This window comes from Podarcis vaucheri (assembly GCF_965113315.1).
Source record: "Podarcis vaucheri genome assembly, chromosome: 7".
NCBI classification, from domain to species: Eukaryota; Metazoa; Chordata; class Lepidosauria; order Squamata; family Lacertidae; genus Podarcis; species Podarcis vaucheri.
In genome coordinates, this window is record NC_138765.1 from 84,113,382 (window position 1) to 84,132,553 (window position 19,172).

The 19,172-nt window shown below is 51.7% G+C and overlaps 1 protein-coding gene and 1 long non-coding RNA gene across 4 annotated transcripts in view; one reads left to right on the plus strand and one right to left on the minus strand.

Moving 5' to 3' along the window:
• The window catches only part of PLEKHM2 (pleckstrin homology and RUN domain containing M2), a 34,874-nt gene extending 18,468 nt beyond the window's left edge, over positions 1-16,406 (plus strand). For both annotated transcript variants that reach the window (XM_082229918.1, XM_082229917.1), the window contains 12 exons: positions 1,303-2,073; positions 3,466-3,535; positions 3,900-3,990; positions 5,538-5,602; positions 7,320-7,408; positions 8,478-8,610; positions 9,384-9,574; positions 9,890-9,955; positions 10,054-10,213; positions 10,990-11,169; positions 12,167-12,283; positions 14,910-16,406. In XM_082229918.1, coding sequence (XP_082086044.1) covers positions 1,303-2,073; positions 3,466-3,535; positions 3,900-3,990; positions 5,538-5,602; positions 7,320-7,408; positions 8,478-8,610; positions 9,384-9,574; positions 9,890-9,955; positions 10,054-10,213; positions 10,990-11,169; positions 12,167-12,283; positions 14,910-15,047 — 2,071 coding nt within the window. In that variant the 3' untranslated portion in view covers positions 15,048-16,406. The remainder of the gene's footprint in view (positions 1-1,302; positions 2,074-3,465; positions 3,536-3,899; positions 3,991-5,537; positions 5,603-7,319; positions 7,409-8,477; positions 8,611-9,383; positions 9,575-9,889; positions 9,956-10,053; positions 10,214-10,989; positions 11,170-12,166; positions 12,284-14,909) is intronic.
• LOC309536517 lies at positions 11,176-15,009 on the minus strand. Of its 2 annotated transcripts, none has more exons than XR_014221557.1 (3): positions 14,878-15,009; positions 12,839-13,638; positions 11,176-11,784 (listed from the first exon to the last, which is right to left on the minus strand). It is a non-coding gene; the product is annotated as an uncharacterized lncRNA (long non-coding RNA). The 2 variants fall into 2 exon arrangements; XR_014221558.1 differs by lacking the exon at positions 11,176-11,784 and having other exon boundaries at positions 12,291-12,963; positions 13,348-13,638.
• Positions 16,407-19,172: the final 2,766 nt, after the last annotated feature.

Consider the following 19,172-nt stretch of genomic DNA (forward strand, 5'->3'; position numbering starts at 1 on the left):
TCTTCCATCTAGCTGAGTGTCCTCCACTCCGGACAGTTAGCAGGTTTGCAGTCAGAGATACCAGGGAGGTGGATAGGCTTCACTGCTGAGCTATTGTCCCCTCCTTAAAACACATTATAAATTACCTGGATGAAAGTGGCAGTACCTTGCTCTGTCTTGCTTATGGCTGGGCTAACTGTGGCCCTCCAGATGTTGCTTGACTCCAACTCCCTCCAGGCTCAGCATCGCCTGTGATTAGGGAAGATGGAAGGTGCTGGAGTCCGACACCCAGAGTGCCACAGGTTCCACACCCCTGCGTTCAAGAGGAGGCAGAGTTGTGATGGAGGTAGGCAGGGGCAGGAGAGGCAAATGACTGTCTAGTTTAGGTTTGGGGGAGCCGTGGCCTTCCAGATGTTGCTAGACTTCAATTCCCATCAGCCCCAGCCAGCTGCTTCTGTTCCTAATAAGCCTAGGGAGATGTCCTTCGGTATGGGACCAAATATTCACAGTGGCTGCGTTCTCTAGAGGGCTGTCGCTGCCCCCCAATACCCCCGTGCCCTGACGCTGCCCTTATGCCTCACAGTGCTTCTACTTCTCCATCTCTTATTTTATTTTATTTTATTTTATTTCCAGGTTCATGCATTTCAATTTTACAGTCATTTTAACATATCAAAACTTGACTTCCTTCCCCCTCCTTCTGCGGTTCCTTAAATTTATTTTTAATATCTTCTGCATTTCCAAATTAACTTTATTCATTTATTCATCTATTTTAAATATGTACTCTTTTAAAACTGCAGATTACAATAATCTTGCCAGTGTTCTTATATTCAATAAACCATTTCCATTCTTTTATAAAAAGGTTGCTATCTTGATTTCTTATTTTTTCCAGTAACTTTCACCATTTCTGCATATTCCATAAGTTTTTGTATCCATTCTTCTTTCGGCGGGACTTCTGCTTCTTTCCAGTTTTGGGCAAGTAACATTCTTGCCGCAGTAGTAGCATACATGAATACGTTTTTGTACAGTTTGGGTAGTTCTGTCCCTATAATTCCCAAAAGGAAATTTTCTGGGTTTGTTTTTTTACAAACGTTATTTTAAACATCTTTTTCAATTCATTATATATCATTTCCCAGGAAGCTTCAAGACCACCACATGATAAAAAGAACCTTCTTTCTCCTTACATTTCCAACACTTACTTGATTTAGAGTTATACATTTTTGCCAATTTACTCGGTGTTAGATATCTAACATCTATCTGTCTATCTATCTATCTATCTATCTATCTATCTATCTATCTATCTAATACTTCTCCATCTCTTTGTAGGTTAGCTAAAAAGAAGAAGACAGGCAAGAAGAAAAAGGTCAAGACCGAAGAGGTCAGACAGGAGGACTCCAGCACCACTCCCAACTCTTCTGCGGCCCAGGCTGGAACCCAAGGGGCAGGCGAGGGGGACAAGTCGGGCACCGGAGCCAGGCGGCAGGAATCTGGCCTGGAGGCCAGCCCAGATGTCAGCAGCGAGAGGAGCCCCGCCCTTCCCCAGCTGGGCCTGTGTATCCCCGAGATGAAGGACACCTCCATGGAGAGGATGGGGCAATCTCTGAGCAGGGTGATTGACTCCCTGGACGATGCCGGGGGGTGGAGCCGCTCCCTCGAGCCCCCGGACCAGTCCTTTCGGACCGTCTTGCCAGAGGAGGCCCCCTCGGAGGGGCCACCCTCTGGCAGTGTTAGTGAGGGGGTTTCGGCCCCCATGGATTTCTACCGCTTTACCGTCGAGAGTCCAAACGCTGCTTCGGCAGGTGGTGGCCGCCATGACGCTGCAGGGGATGGTCAACCGCCACATGTTCCTGGTGGCCCTCAAGCTGCTGGAGAAGAGGAGGAAGGAGGAGGAGAAGAGACGGCTGGGCCACGCATAGCCACGGACTTGCAGGAGGAGGAGGAGGAGGAGGTGGTGGTGGTGGTTGAGGCAGGCAGTGTGGAGGCCCTCGGTAAGCTAAAGGGAGACAGGACCAGCCCCTCTCCGAGCAGCGCCGAGGACTCTGGCGTGGAAGAAGGCCAGGGGAGCCCTTCTGAGGCAGCCCACCCCTCTGAGTTCAGGTAAGTGGCTGTGCAGAGGGAACCAAATAAAGCTGCCAGGAAATCCAGTCCTGCAAAAGAAGGTGGGAACCTTTCTGACCCAGGGCAGGGTACGATGGGAAGGGGAAACGGTTATTCCCCTTATAAATGAGGTATATGGGTTTCTCTACCTGAGAAGAAAATGGTGGCTGGGTCTCCTGCTGGGTCTCCTGAGACAAGGAGAAAAGACCGTGTGTGTGTGTGTGTGTGTGTGTGTGTGTGTGTGTGTGATTCTCAGTCATCTTTTATCTGTCTGGCAAATTGTCACTCCGGCCTGCTCACCTCCCGGTGGAGCCGTTCAGCCTGGAATCTCTTGTTGGCTGCATTCGCTTGCTGATGACAAAGAATCCAGATGGCGTAGCTGACAAAACATTGCGTTGTGTAGTTTTTGTGTTTTTGAAAACCCAGGCAGCTTCTCTGACTTAGGTGCTGTGTTGCCCAAGGTGGGCTGGCAGAATTCATTTGAGGCTTCTAGCTACAGCGGTACCTCGGGATACATACGCTTCAGGTTACATACGCTTCAGGTTACAGACTCCGCTAACCCAGAAAATATTACCTTGGGTTAAGAACTTTGCTTCAGGATGAGAACAGAAATCGTGCAGCAGCGGCGCAGCGGCAGCATGAGGCCCCATTAGCTAAAGTGGTGCTTTAGGTTAAGAATAGTTTCAGGTTAAGAACAGACCTCCTGAATGAATTAAGTTTTTAACCCGAGGTACCACTGTACTGTGCCTTTGATTAGGAGCTTCCCCTGTGCGACTTCCTCCTCTCATTCCTTCCTGTTCAGTGACAAGGAACTGCTCCTTGGTTAATCATCCCCTTTTCCCCACCCAGGCAAAGCCTCTTTAATTTTACTGGCTTCCTCTCATTATTTACTTGGGGTTGTTTTTTTATCATGAAATTGTATTATATAATTACTGGGGGGGGGGGAGGAATGAGAAGAAAACAGTCTCTCCCTCCTCCTCTGTGGGAAACAAGAACTAAGCCAGGGGCAGTTCCATCTGTATTGAGAGGGAGAAGCCGCAAGGAGGAAGCTTCTAACTCAATATGAAGGAGACCTGTTCAAAGACCTGTTCTGAGCAAACATTGTGGAGAGTTCTGTCCTTAGTGGCATGCAAGCACTTACATTTTTGACTTGGGGTGACGGTGAGGTGTTGCTCCTTCCAGCCCAAATGCAAAAGGGTCAACTTTGAAGAAGAATATTGACCATTGGGTGAGGGAAGCATTGCTGGATAATATAGTCCTATATTAAATTGCCACGTGGGAATGACCTCATAAGGCCCAAATCTCCCCCTCTCCCACTGGCCCTGAGATATTAGGTGGGAGGTCTAAACCTTCCATGCTTTTTGAGATTCATCTCTCTCTCTCTCTGCACAGGGTAGACAACAACCACTTGTTGCTTCTGATGATCCATGTCTTCCGGGAAAATGAGGAGCAGCTGTTCCGGGTAGGTCTGTGAGGTGTTGTCGCCTTCTCTTCCCTTTCCCACACTCCTTTTGGGATGTCCCCCTCTCCACTTACTCGGTTTCTCCTGTCCTTAAGAGGCAAAGTGAAGGGTGTGTGTGGGTGTGTGGGTGTGTGTGTGCGGGGCTTGATGCCAGCCAGCTCAAAGCCTGCTTTGGAGGGGAAGAACTCTTTTCCGTCCTAGAGTCACCAGCAGTTCCAGCAGATCAGGGGCAGGGAGGATCTTGGACGCGCCTTGCAGCAAAAGAGCAGTGTTCCAGTGGCAAAGCTGTGGCCAGTGGGTGTGTTTCGCAGAGCCCCTGCGAAAAAGCCTTAACGGGGCGCCTCTCTCTTTTCCCCCCACACAGATGATCCGCATGAGCTCTGGGCACATGGAGGGCAACCTCCAGCTCGTCTACGTGCTGCTGACTGACTGCTACGTCTACCTCCTCCGCAAAGGTATCCTGCCAGGCTGGCCCAGGCTCTTCCCTCCTCTGGGCCCAGGCCCCGATCCTGGCTTTGCACTTGCAAAGGAGCCATTTCGTGATGTTTCAGGGGTGATTATTTGGCAGGCGGCAGCAGATGGTGGATTGAAAAAGCATTTTTACCAGGCTGCTTAACACATCCCTTCTGCTCCCTTTGTGGCCCCTGGAGTCGCAAAAAGTATTTGTCTCACATAATATACCCCACATACACCTGTCTTTATCCCTCTCCCCCCCGCAAATAACTTGGCACTCCCCGTCTTACTTTCTTTGGGGCCACAGGAATTTCCAAAGGCAGGGTTTTGGTGGCATACATACATAACAGCCATCTTCAAATAGTTCAAGGGGCTGTCGCATGGAAGAGGGAACAAGCTTGTTTTCTCCTGTTCTGGAGGGTAGGACTCAAACCAATGGCTTCAAGTTACAAGAAAGGAGAATCCGACTAAATATCAGGGTCCCTAGATGACCCTCATGGGTCCCTTCCAGCTCTACAGTTCTATGATAATTTAATTTGTATGCTGCCTTTCCACAGTTCAAACCATGCTCAAGGTGACCTACAAAATGAAAACAATACATAGCTACAACATGACAATAGTACAGTCATACCTCTTGTTACGTTTGCTTCAGGTTAAATCTTTTCAGGTTGTGTCCCGCGGCGACCCGGAAGTACCAGAAAGCGTTACTTCTGGGTTTCGCCGCTCATGCAGACGCTCAAAATGACATCATGCGCGGAAGCTGCGAATCACAACACGCAGAAGTGGGTTGCGTTCTGCTCACGTTGCGAACGGGGCTCCGGAATGGATCCTGTTCGCAACCAGAGGTACCACTGTAGTCATAAACAACAAATAAAACATTTAAAAAATTCACAACCCAACTGAACAGCTTCCACATAAATCACAAGAAGATCTATAATAAAAATGCAAAAAAAACAAAACAAAACACCCAACCCCAACAGCAACAACCCTCCCCTCTCCCCATCACCCCAGCCCAAGAACCTGGCGTGGAGGCATCCCGATTTAAATTTGCCCTGGAGGTGGTTTAGTGGGTGGGCTTTGCTGATGCTCAGTGTTGCCTGCGCTGACTGGCAGCAGTGCCTCTCCATGGTTGCAGGCATTGGGGGAGGCATTCCCAGCCCTACCTGAAGAAACTGCGAGGGATTGAACCTGGGGTCCTCTGTGTGCCAGGCAGGTGCTCTGCCGCTGACCACAGCCCTTCCTCATCTTGGTGGGGAAGGGCAGATTGCCTTGCTCAGTTCAAAGCCTGCCTCCCTGTTTGCTGGGTCCAGGGAGAGAGGCTTCCAGACGAGCCCCCTGCCTTCTGTTGTAGTTGCTTTGCTTTTTTTTTTAAAGTGAGAATGTAAGCAATATCACTTGCGGCCTGATCGCTGAGCTGCAAGAGGCCATGCCAGGTGGTCCAGAGACCCTCGTGGGTGGGCTGCAACTTTCCCCAACCATGTGACTGACTTGGCTCTCTCCCTTTCTCTCTCTCTTCCTCCTCCCTGCTCCCTCACCCTCTTTGGCTCAGGAGCCGCTGAGAAGCCCTACATGGTGGAGGAAGCCGTTTCCTACAATGAGCTGGACTACATCTCAGTGAGTTGGGAAAGGGGGACTGAGGCAGGGGGACAGTGCTGGCGCCTCTTGGGACAGAAGCTGGATCCAGCCATGGTACACCTGAGAGGAGAGGGCCTTCTTGTTTTCAGTGCTCTGAATTCCAGGGCAAGGGTACTGTTCCCAAAGATAGGTGGGGCTTTTACCAGTGCGGGTTCAAAGGCACAGAAGCTGCCATGGTGAGCTGCTGGCTTCTGCCTGGAGGCAGCAGGGGCAGCTGGACCTGTTGAAGCTGCTTGGCAGCCATGGAGATTGCAGAGTTGTGGCCACAGAGGGCATGATGCCAGGATCTGCAGCACCAAGCCCCCGCCTCCAGTGCCCACCTTTGAACAGCCCACTTTTTAATTTTTTTATGATTTTCTATTTTATACATTTCAGTAATTTTACAATCATTTTAACATTTTGAAACTCGACTTCCTTCCCACTCTTTCTGTGGTTCTTTAAATTTATTTCATATATTTTCTGCATATTCCAAATTAACTCTTTTTAATAATATTTTTATTAGTTTTCATTCATAGCCTCATTATAACAATGCGAAATTATAATACAATTACTAATACCTATCATTCAAATACCAAATTATATAATTTAGGTGGCTCCCCCACGTGCTAGAATTGATGGTTTGATTCTTTTCTTTATATCTGCGTTCCAAAATCTTATTAATTTTAATTACATTTCTGTCATAATAATAATCCCATATACAACAACTGCAATGTTAATTTCTATTCGTATTGACACATTAAATGGTTTATGAAACTACAAGTCAGGCACTCAAACTATGTCCTTGTTCTTCCTGTGTGTGACAATTATTCTGTCCCTAATGTTTTTCCCTGTCCTTGTAAAATGTTGTGTCTGTCTTTCCCGCTTGTTGCTGTTCTCCATCATGCCTTGGGCGGAGCTAATATCCCATTGTTGTTTCAGAAATGCATATTCCATATTAACTTAATCATTTATTCATCTCCTTTAAATGCATACTCTTATAAAACTCAGTGGATTTGTAACTGGCTGGCTGACCGAACCCAAAGGGTGCTCATCAATGGTTCCTCTTCATCCTGGAGAAGAGTGACTAGTGGGGTGCCACAGGGTTCTGTCTTGGGCCCGTGTCCAGAGGAGGGCAACCAAAATGGTCAAAGGCCTGGAAACAATGCCTTATGAGGAACGGCTAAGGGAGCTGGGCATGTTTAGCCTGGAGAAGAGGAGGTTAAGGGGTGATATGATAGCCATGTTCAAATATATAAAAGGATGTCACATAGAGGAGGGAGAAAGGTTGTTTTCTGCTGCTCCAGAGAAGCGGACACGGAGCAATGGATCCAAACTACAAGAAAGAAGATTCCACCTAAACATTAGGAAGAACTTCCTGACAGTAAGAGCTGTTTGACAGTGGAATTTGCTGCCAAGGAGTGTGGTGGAGTCTCCTTCTTTGACAACCATATGTCAGGAGTGCTCTGATGGTGTTTCCTGCTTGGCAGGGGGTTGGACTCGATGGCCCTTGTGGTCTCTTCCAACTCTATGATTCTATGATTCTAAAGCTGCAGGTTATTACAATAGTCCCGCCAGTGTTCTTACCTGTTTACAGTTTGTTTGTAAATATTCAGTTGGGCAGCCCCCCTTTGAGCAGCTTCTCAGCTCAAAGGATAAGAGGCTCTCCTTGGGTCCTGGGGCTCCTTCCCTGACCTGGGGTGCCTTCCTTCTGCCGCAGGTGGGCCTGGACCAGCAGACAGTGACCTTGGTCTGCACCAACCGCAGGAAGCAGTTCCTTCTGGACACAGCCGATGTCACCCTGACCGAGTGAGTAAAGCGCCAGCCAGGCATGCCTGCTCCCTTCCTGGCACCTTTATGAGGCAGCTGCCCGCTTTGTGGCCTTGGGCAGAGCAGTGTGCCAGCTGGGGGTTCAGAAAGGGACTGGCCCCACATTTTAAGGGCTCCTCCCTTACCAGTTTGCTTCTGGGATGGCCTCAGAAGAGCCTGCTGACTGCAGTAAGGCTGTAGTGGTTAAACCACTGAGCCTCTTGGGCTTGCCGATCAGAAGGTCAGTGGTTCGAATCCCTGCGAACCGTTGCTGGGTCCCTGCTCCTGCCAACCTAGCAGTTCAAAACCACGTCAAAGTGCAAGTAGATAAATAGGTACAGCTCCGGCAGGAAGGTAAAGGGCGTTTCCGTGCCTGCTCTGGTTCGCCAGAAGCGGCTTAGTCATGCTGGCCACATGACCTGGAAGCTGTACACTGGCTCCTTCGGCCAGTAAAGCGAGGTGAGCGTCGCAACCCCAGAGTCGTCCGCGACTGGACCTAACAGTCAGGGATCCCTTTACCTGTTAAATGCTACTAAGGGGGGATGGGGAGGATTTCAGTACATTCTCAGTACGTTTCTGAGCACAATTGAAAGTGCTGGTGCTGACCTTGAAAGCCCTAAACGGCCTCGGCCCTATGTACCTGAAGGAGCGTCTCCACCTCCATCGTTCAGCCCGGACACTGAGGACCTCCTGGCAGTTCCCTCACTACAAGAAGTGAAGTTACAGGGAACTAGGCAGAGGGCCTTCTTGGTAGTGGCAACCGCCCAGTAGAATGCGCTCCTTTCAGATGTCAAGGAAATAAACTACTATCTGACTTATAGAAGACATCTGAAGGCAGCCCTGTATAGGGGAGTTTTTAGTGTTCACTGTTTTCCTGTGCTTAATGTTTTAATTGTTGGAAGCTGCCCAGAGTGGCTGGGGCTAACCCACTCAGATGGGCGGCATATAAATTATTATTATTATTATTGGATCAGCTTTGGTTTTCTGGCCTGATCCCCCATTTCTGGGCATGAATCCTCACCCCCTGACTCCCGCTTTTGCCCTCTGTATTCCCCCCTCCCTCCCCCAGGTTTTTCCTGGTGTGCCTCAAGTCAGCCATGATCAAAGGATGCCGAGAGCCGCCCTATCCCAGCATCCTGACGGACGCCACCATGGAGAAGCTGGCGCTGGCCAAGTTTGTGGCTCAGGAATCCAAGCGGGAGGTGAGGAGGGCACTCTGGGCCATTTTCCAGCCAACTGCAGGCAGTTTAAGTGCAAGACCTGTTTTCAGCAAGGGGAGAACATGGCTAGTGTCTGCATGTTGCACCGTGATCAGGTGGCCCTCGGGATCAGAATGAGAGCAGCTCCACTTTTGCACTGCGTCTGAGAGAATTCCATATGCAATAAGGCTGCAGGTGGGGGGGCTGTTCTCCCCAAGCCACACCCACCTGTCAGTCAGCTGACATCACCAGGTGACACCAGCTGGTTGGCAGGTCAGTCCTGCTGGGTTCTGCTTCACCAGGGAGTTCCCCATGAGGAGTGTTCCCCCTACAGAGAGCAGGAGCCAATCCTCCACTCATCAGCTGGTGAACAGAGAGTTCAGTCCTGCTGTCTGCTGCTTTTCCAGCCTGTTTCCTACTGGGAACACCCTGGTGGGCAGGGGTCACACAACATCATAATGACGTTGGCGGGGGGGGGGGGAGGTTGAATGTGCCAAAAAGGTTCCCTGCCTCATCTGTGAGGGAAGAAGAGTGAGACTGTCTTGTTCTCCGCCAGTTTTCCCACCCAGATACTTAGCTGCTGCTGTCCTCCTTCCCCACAAATAGGATTGGTTCAGGGGTCCCCCTGGCATTTCAGACCCTCTGCCCCCCCCCACCAAAGGGCCTTTCAGGCACCTGCCCTGGAGGGACTTCATCACAAGCTCCTTCCTCCTCCCCACCCCCAGTGCTATGAAGCTATTAACCCCACTTGTGGGTTGGGGCGGGGTCTCCTTCAGATCTCGGATGTGGTGGTCCGCTTTTATGGCCTGATCCACTGGGAAGACCCCATGGACGAGACTCTGGGGCCAGCCCCCTCGGACTACATGCTAGCCGAGCATCCCATCACAAAGGAAGGTGTCCTGAGCTACAAGGCAGGCACCAACTACCTGGGCAAGGAGAACTGGAAGACCTGCTACGTGGTGCTCAGGTGAGAGAGAGACAGGATTGCAGAGTGAGCGAGGATGGGAGCACAAAAGGCTCAGAGCAAGCGCCATGGGCTTGCTTGCTTCTCTTGCTGTTTAGTGCCTCCAATGTGCAGCCCCCTTTGCCTTCCTAATGACCCCCCCCCCGCCCCTGTCGGACATTGTGCCCTGCGACTCGCATCAGCACCAAGCTGCACAGCTGATGCAGCAACTGCCTTCAGCGGCCACCCTTTGCGGGAGTGATTGAGCTCCCCACCCTGAGTCCTGAACACAGGACAGGATAGCATGACGAAATCGGCTCTTGCATTTTCCCTCCACAGCAACGGCATCTTGTATCAGTACCCGGACCGTGCGGACGTCACCCTTCTTCTCTCCGTGACCATGGGGTGAGTTTGCCCCGCGAGGCAGGAGCCTTCCAGATCTTCCCTCTTCCCCACCCATACCCACCCCACTCACTCGGAACCCTCTCTGGCCCTCCTTGCAGTGGGGAGCAGTGTGGAGGGTGCCGGAGGTCAAACGGGACGGACCGCCCCCACTCCTTCCAGGTGATCCTGACCGACCGGCCCTCCTTAGAGCTGAGCGCCGAGAGCGAGGAGGAGATGGCTGACTGGATGCAGTACCTGTGCCAGGCGGTCTCCAAAGGGGTGAGAAAGAGCTAAGCTTCCAGATCAGACCAGTACGACTCACAGGGGTTGCCGCTTAGGAGGGGTCCTAGGCAGCCTGGGCTTCTGTGGCCCCACAAAACCACTTTTGGCCCTCATCAGTAAAGGGCGTAAAGGTAAAGGGACCCCTGACCATTAGGTCCAGTCGTTGCCCACTCTGGGGTTGCGGCGCTCATCTCTCTTTATTGGCCGAGGGAGCTGGTGTACAGCTTCCGGGTCATGTGGCCAGCATGACTAAGCCGCTTCTGGCAAACCAGAGCAGTGCACAGAAACGCCAGTTACCTTCCCGCCAGAGTGGTACCTATTTATCTACTTGCACTTTGATGTGCTTTCGAACTGCTAGGTTGGCAGGAGCAAGGACCGAGCAACGGGAGCTCACCCCGTCACAGGGATTTGAACCGCCGACCTTCTGATCGGCAAGTCCTAGGCTCTGTGGTTTAACCCACAGCGCCACCCGCGTCCCTAGTAAAGGAGGAGACCTGCTGAAATGAATAACTGCAAGTTAGCCATGTTCATTAACTTCAGTGGGTCTACTCCTGAGTAGAACTGGAGAACCAACACACGCCATATGCCAGAGCTTTCCAAACACTGTTAGTGTGTCAACTGCAGTGTGTAAGTGTGTTGTGCAAACTCCTGCCGGGCTGGAAAGGGGTTAGTTTAATTTGCTAATAAAACTGATATACTATTTTGCGAACGGATGCATGTCTAAAAAGTGTGTCACCGACATGAAAAGTTTGGAAATCTCTGCCTTCTTCCAGGTTGTCCCCCAAGGTGTGGTTCCTGCCCCCTGCGTCCCTTGCTGCCTGGTGCTGACAGATCAGAAACTCTTCACCTGCCACGAGGACTGCCAGACCAGCTTCTTTCGCTCGCTGGCCACGGCTGAGTTGGCGGATGTGGTCTCTGTCTCCACAGAGGCTGGCCGGGAATACTGTATCTTGGTGAGTATTTGGCTGACCTGGGGGCGTGTGCCACATGGGTGTGTCCAGCCAGCAATGGCTACAGACACCTTATACCAGATCATACCATCAGTCCACCTAGCTCAGTATTGGCAACACTGACTGGCAGCAGTAGCTCTCCAGTGTCTTGGGCACGGGACATTCCCAGGCCTACCTGGAGGTGCTGCCAAGGACTGAATGTACCACCTTCTGCATCCAAATCTGAGCTATGACCCTTCTCTTAAAGCGTAAATAAAGCAAGCTCTGAATAATGATTGGCTAACGTCTGTCTCGGAAGACACTTTCGGGAGTGAAGTCAAACCATTGGAGAGTTACAGTGACTTCTGTGGCTGGAGAGACCAATGTGGGGAGACCTGTTTTATTGCAGGTGGGGCAAATTTTGCTGCTGCGGGTGCACCATGGCATGTCTTCTCTGTGTGCTCCTCCCAGCGGTCATTCCTTCTCTGGCCACTGATGAAGCCAACCTTCGTGACTCGTTGGCAGACACCTTCCTAACGCAGAGTCGGTCTGCCAATGGTCCTGAAGGCAGCTCTGCGTAGCGTACTTGGGGATCCTGCCATAGTTCATTTTATGTACCACGACCAAGCCAGCATAGTTCTGAATAAAGGGCCGATTTAAATAAGAAAATAGGTAGCTGCCTTATACAAAGTCCGGCCCGCAGTCTGTCTTGCTCATTATTGTCAATTACTGATCAGCATATCCAGAGGCTTAGAGTTGGAAGGGACCCTGAGGATAATCTAATCCAGCCCCTTGTGACGCAGGAACATGCAGCTGTCCGTTACGGGCAGCCTTGCAATTACCAGCACTATACTCTAGCCAACTAAGCTATCCAGCTCTTCAGGGTTTTCAGACAGGAGGAGCCTATAGCCAGCCCTGCTTGGAGATGCCGACATTGGAGATTGAACCCAGGTCCTTCTGCATGCCAAGCAAGTGCCCTTCCCCTCAACTGATGTGTGTCTTACCCTCCCTCCCTCCCTAGGAGTTTGCCCAGGACCGCAAGCAGTACCTGCCCTCCTGGGTGCTCTATTTTAGCTGCATAGCAGAACTGGAGAGGTTCCTCCTGGCATTGGACACGGTGTGGAAAAGCACCTACCAGGTAAGCTGGCATGGCTGTTGGCAGGCCTCACTCCTCTGAAAGGCGGCCAGGTTTTGTTGCCTATCTCCTCCCTTTCCTGCACACTGAGGCCCACGCTGTGTCTTGGCTCCTACAGTGGCATTGCCATCAAACCATAGGGGTGGCTGTGCTGCTGCTGCTGCTGCTGCTGCGAAAGGTAAAAAGGGCCTTTTGTTGACATCCTTCTGTTTCAAGAGACAATGGAGTGCACCTCCAGGGGTGAAGTCAAACTGCTGCATTGGCAGCATCGAAGTGACCTCCCTGGGGCGCAAGCCTAGACAGTGTGCATGGATGTTCTGGGATGCCCAGACGACAAGCTCCCCCCTGTGGAGCAAAGGAAAGCAGAGCAATACATTTGGCACCAGCGGCTGCAGGAGTTGCTGGAAGGAGGTGTACAAGGCACCATCCAACCATCTTAGAGAATCCTCTCTCCAGATTTGAGTAGGGTTTATTCCTTAACCTTGTCTTCTCTTGAAGATATCCTACAAGGCAGAGTTTTCCTTCTCCTAGTTGCAAATAAAGAGATCCAAATAATACCTGTACTGATGACATAACGCTGTCATCACATTCTGATTCAACATATAGCAAGGGACTATGAGACTCTGGGCACATTCATCACTCCTTCCTCTTTTATATAATATGGTTTATTCAGACATAATGCACTGCAATAAAAAACAAACTAATCTAAACAAAAACAGAGAAAGAAGAAGTCCTCTTTCACAGGCAAATCTTAATTTGTCCCACACAAAGGGAGGGGCCATTCCAACTCTCACTTGGGAGCTTACCTTTCTTTTTCCATCCTCCCACCCTGGGAGATCTTCCTTTCCCTTCATCTATCCATCCATCCATCCATGTTAACCCCTCCTTAATCCTGAGTCGAGGACCACAAAAATGGCAAAAGACCAGAGCAGAACAACACAAAGAAAGCAGAGAAAAGGGAAAAGAAAAGAGAGCAAAGAGAGAAGAGTATTGAAGGAAATAATAAAGGAATAAAATAGAAAGATAAAAAGAAGTAAAAATGACTAGCATAGAAATAAATAAGTCACCATTTAGTAAAGTGACAGGCATGAAATATCTATCCCATATCCAGTGCTGGGCCAGAGAGTCCAGAGCAGCCCAGCACAGTGGATCAGATGAAATCAAGCACTGGGATGAAATCCAGCCCCTAGGATTTCCCCCCCCTTGGACCTGCAGTCACTGGCTCATATCAGCCTCCTCCAGAGCCCGCTCTGTGTTCAGGATGTTGCCGTTGCAGAGTGGGATTTTGAAGGGTCTTTGTAGTGTCTCGAGGGCTTTCGGGAGGCAGAAGCTGCAGGCGAGAACCTTTGAGAATAATCCTGAAGCGCCACCACAAACAAAAGAAAAAAACAGAAATATTAGGTTCTAGAAAGCAAATCAATGACATCTTCAAATAGCTCAAGGGCTGCCACAAGGAAGATTTCTTGTTTTCTCCTGCTCTGGAGGTGAGGACCCAAACCGATGGCTTCAAGTTACAAGAAAGGAAATTCTGAGTAAACATGGGAATAGTTTTCTGGCAGTTCTAGCTGTTGGACAGTGGGACGGACTCCCTCGGAAGATGGAAGGCTCTCCTTCATTGGCGGCTTTAAGCAGAGGTTGGGCGGCCATCTGCCATGGATGCTTTAGCTGAGATCCCTGCATTGCAGGGGGGGGGGCCCTTCCAACTCTACAATTCTGTGATCACACAACCCCAACCACCCCCACTGGAGGATTTGCACAGCTGCATTACAATCCTAGATTTGCATGAAGAAGTGGGGTTGGGAAGGTGAAAAGTGAGCTAGGTAGCTGCATTGGGTGGGAAGAGGAAGTTTGAGGGTGTTAATGTGGGTGGGGAGTAGCAGGGGGTTTGGTGAGCCGAGCGAGTGGGGGCACAGCTGCTTGTGCTAATAGAATATTTCAACTATACAAAACAGCAACAATGCACACTGCATTGCAGGGGGTTGGAGTCAAGGACCCTCAGGGTTCCTTCCAAGTCCACAGTTCTATGATACAGGTAATCACTGAAACATCTGTTTCAATGAAGAATTGTCAAGTTCCTTCAGGAGACTGATATCTTCTCATCCCTTGGCGGGGTGTGTGTGTGTGTCTGCAGTTTGTCCCCAGATTCCAGCTTGGATGATGGTGCACACGAGGAAACAACTTTGTCGTTTTTGTATATGGTTGAAAGTGTATGTTAGTTCAATACAGGTGCTGTTTGGAGCAGCATGGCTGGACTGAGAGCCAGGAGGCCAGGGTTCGAATCCCCCACTCGGCCAGGAGGCTCACTACACAATGTTTGGGGCTGGTTGCTGCATCTCAGCCTAACCTACTTTGGGGATTAATTCAGGAGCGGGGGAAACTATGTATGCCAGCTTGATCTCTGAGAAAAAAGTGGGATAGAAGTACAATACATCAATACCATTTGAGTCCCTTATCTGTGATGAAGAAACAGCTACTGTCGCATCCTGCGGACCAGGTGGCCGCAGGCTCTGTGGTTTGGCTGCTGGGGCTTTAACTAAGCAGGGCTCACCCCTCAGCCTCACTCAACTCCCTGTCTTTGGTCTTAGCAAACCACAAACCTTCCTCTCCCGCCCCTGTTTTGTCCTGACAGGTGGACCTCCTGCACAAGCCGATCGAGGACGCCTCCATCCGGAAGAAGTGCGAGGACGCCGTGAGCTTGATCCACAGCGCCTGGCAGCGGAGTGACAGCCTTTGCCGCGGGAGGGCTTCCCGGGACCCCTGGTGTTAGCCTCCCGGCCGGCAGGGAAAAACACGACTCTGCGGCAGCGTGGGCTTTGGCCATCTTCACGAGCCAGAGGCTGCTTGAAGTGGAGCTGGGCCTCCCTGCGGCTACTTGGCTGCCAGCAGAATCCAGCTGGAGACGAAAGGGGGCCGTGTGGGTGACTGAGTGAGTGAGTGTGCACGTGTAATAATAGGCCGATGAAGCACTGCGATCCTCGAGCAACTTTCACCGGGCCCACCTTGCTGCATCTCCTGCTACATCTCAGCTGGAGGTTACGGTACGAAGGCTGCCGGCAGCGATGGACAGGACTGGCTTGCTGGTGCTCCGCTGGCAGCCCTCCCAGGGGCCTGGTGGCAAGGCCTCATCTTCGAAGAATACTAATCTCTTATTAACGGGGATGGGGTAGAGGGGCACGACCCGGGCTGGGAGGTCTGGAGCTGTTAGAATGAGGCAAGGTTGGGACGTGGCGGACACCCTGCATGCATTTCTCTTGTCAAAACGAAGCGGAAACTCGCCGGTCTTATTCCACTTTCGCCCCACCCTGAGGTACAGACAAATCTCCCATCTCTCCTTCGTCCCCCAGATGTTCTCGTTCTGTGAAGGGATCTCTGCCTGTCTCCAGCCCCTCTGCCCTGGTCTCGGCAGGCTACCGGGCAAAGCTGGCGCAGCGGATCTAGGCCTTCGCCATCTCTTCAAGGAAGCTGAGAAGGAGCAGCCAGGGTGGGAGTGGCGGCGCCAGCAGCTTCCTCTGTTAGGCCAGCAGGTGGCGCTCGGTCCCCAGTTTTCCCTGGGTGGAGTGGAGTTTCCCAGGAAAGGACCTGTTGTCAGGAGTGGGCTTTGACCTGGCGCAGTGAGATCCTCTTCTCCTCCTTGCCCCCTGCAACCAGAGAAGCTTCCTTTGGGGGGGGGGGCGGTCTGCCCTGGCAGCTGCTGGTCTGTGCAGATCCTGCCTCTTCACATTCCTGTTGTTTTGCAGGAGGGGAGTCCCTCTGTGCCTGCCTCCCTCCTGGCTGGCTTGAGGGCAGTGGTAATGCTGCTAGGGGTGTGTGTGTGTGCTGGAAGGGAGCTGGGTGGGTGGTGCTGATCTCTTTATGCCAAGAGCAAATCTATAGGAAGCAGGGGCCGCATTGGTTATCCCAGCCATGATAGGCAGGGTTCGGGTTTTATTTGCCTGAGGAGGGTGGTGGTGTGTTTTTTTTTAAGCTGTTGTTATTTTAAATTTTCTTTAACAGAGAAGAGACTTGCTAATGTATTATATGCGTTCATGCGGGGGGTCTCCCCTCCCCCCAAGAGGTGGCCTGTGTGGCAGAATGTATCTGCACATACATCTCCCCTCCTACCCTGTAATAAAAACTCCTTGGTTAATGCTGAGTCTGCCTGCTTGCCTGGGACATCAGGGAGTGACCCGAAAGCTCCCTGTAGCTCAGTGGTTCCCAGACTTGGGTCTCCAGCTGTTTTCAGACTACAATTCCCATAATCCCTGACCAATGGTCTTGCTAACTAGGGATGATGGGAGTGGTAAAGGTAAAGGGACCCCTGACCATTAGGTCCAGTCGTGGCCGACTCTGGGGTTGCGGCGCTCATCTTGCCCTATTGGCCAAGGGAGCCGGCGTACAGCTTCCGGGTCATGTGGCCAGCAGGATTAAGCCACTTCTGGTGAACCAGAGCAGCGCACGGAAACGCCGTTTGCCTTCCCGCCAGAGTGGTACCTATTTATCTACTTGCACTTTGAGGTGCTTTTGAACTGCTAGGTGGGCAGGAGCAGGGACCGAGCAATGGGAGCTCACCCTGTCACGGGGATTCGAACCGCCGACCTTCAGACCGACAAGTCCTAGGCTCTGTGGTTTAACCCACAGTGCCACCCGCGTCCCGATGAGAGTTGTAGGGTGGTTTTATTTGCCAGGGCGGCAGGAGGACCAGCTTGCTCTTCTCTGGCTGTTTCGTCTCCAAAGGGATTTGACAAATTGTTATCTCAGTTTAATCTTGGCTTCTGTTCTCTAGTCTCCTTCCTCTGTTGGTTACCTGTTTGTGCTTTAAAGTGAGGAGCGGAGCCTCGGGTGTCATTTGGTAAATAGGCTTGAGCCTGGGAAAGGACTCTGCCTGGGGGAGAGACTTTGGATAGTTGCTGCCAGTCAGTGTAGACAATACAGAGCTTGATGGACCCAGTGGTCTGAATGAGTGTAAGGCAGATTCCTATGCCAGGGAGGAGGCTGAGGCCAAGGCAATCCAGTCCAGTGCCACGGGGGGGGGGGGGGAGGCTTTTCTAACCTTTGCAGTCCTGGCAGGAAGTGCCAAATTGTAGAGACCCCAAAATGGAAACAGACCTCATGTGCTTTTTGCACAGTAAGGCCTCAGGGCCGCACCCAAGAGCAGGAGAAGCTGGTGCCCCAGATGGGTGCAGGAGCCTCCACGACCAGGGCAAAGGGCAGCCAGGGGTCCCTTTGCCCCCTCCTGTGCCCTAGTTCCCAACCCGCCTCCTCTTCGGCACCCTTCCATGTTTTTGTCCTCTCAGCGCATCTTACGCAAGCATCAGCAATGCCACACTCTCCTGAGATGTGCTATTTTGAGCTGTTGACAAGAAGACGCCTCCAGACTCAGCCAGCTGGTCTTTTTCGGGCACAGGGATTGCTGCCGGTCCTCCTTGGACACGTGCTCAAGACGTGCCCCTGCTCTGCCTCTGTGGAAGGGCCACGCATGCCCAGCAGCAGAGGCTTTGTGTGCCCGGGGCCTATTCAGGCCAGATTCTTGGTGCGTCGTTTGCAGAGATTCACACCCAGTGTTGGGACCTGCCACTGCACTGCCGTCCTTAGCCATCCTCTGCAGCTGGAGGCCATAAACGCCTCTCAATCCCAGTGGCCGAGAGTCGCAACAGTGTGGTGGTTGCCCTCAGTCTTCCTTTGGCACTTCCCGGTGGGGCACCAGGTTGACCACTGAGAGGACAGAAGGCTAGGCCTGGTACCCCCCCACCCCACATTGGCCTGATCCACCTGCTTCCAGGCAGGGGCGAAGGAAGGAAGGAAGGAAGATGGTATTTCCTGCTTGGCAGGGGGTTGGACTCGATGGCCCTTGTGGTCTCTTCCAACTCTATGATTCTAAGGCTCTCCGGCACTTGGTGCGGGGTGTCGAGAGGTGGGGCATACTGGCCACAGGGGCGGTTAAACCGCCCCGCAGCTCATGCGCAGTGCTGCGTACGCTGCATGTGCGTGCTTTATGTACAGCACATGCCCGTGCGCTGCTATGTACGGCACGTGCGCGGTGCCGCTATGTACAGACGGTGGCGGGATCCTCTGCTCGTGGCTGCAGTGGGGCGGAGCAAACCGCTTAGTGGTGCATGCGCAGCACTACTACATACAGTGCATGCGCGGCTGCACATGCACCATACAGACAGCAGAGGGATCCTCCACTCGTGGCTGCAGCAGCAGCAAAGGAAACCACACGCGGCGGCAGTGGCGCAATGGCAATGGCTCGCACTGCTGCACCCGGGAGTGGTGGGCCAAGCCCCATGTGGGGTGCCCTCTTGTCACCCCCCCCCCCGAGATGACTGCCGCTCCCTTCCTCCGCCACTGCTTCCATGCTTTCTTCAGATTCTTATCTACGTTGGTCTTAACTGGGCCTGTTCACCTGCCTTTCCAGACTTAATAGGTCAGTTGGTTAGAGCGTGGTGCTGAAAATGCCATGGTTGCAGGTTCTATCCCCTTAAGGGACAGCAGGGGATTGGACTAGATGATCCTCAGGGTCCCTGCCAACTCTATGAATCTTCCCAAATTCAGCTTCATTGTGTTATAGAAAAAATAGGGAGGGTTGTTTTTTGCTGCCCAACTCCCCAAGTGACTGAGTTCCCTAAGTCCATGATCTGTCAGAGATGAATGGATGGAGGCAAGATCCATAGAAACCAAGGGGGATCTTTATTTTTCTGTTGCAACAGAGTCCCCACCCCCTTGCAAGGAGGTAGGAGAGACCCAGAACAATGGTGTGCAAGACCCTATAAAGACTTTTGAAATTGCCTAAGACCACCCCCCAAAACATCATACATACATCACAGAAGGAGGCGGTCTCCAGCAGAAATTTGAGAGTGTCGCTTCTCCTCTGTCTGCCAGGATTCCTGATAATGACTTACTTGATTGCGTTTTC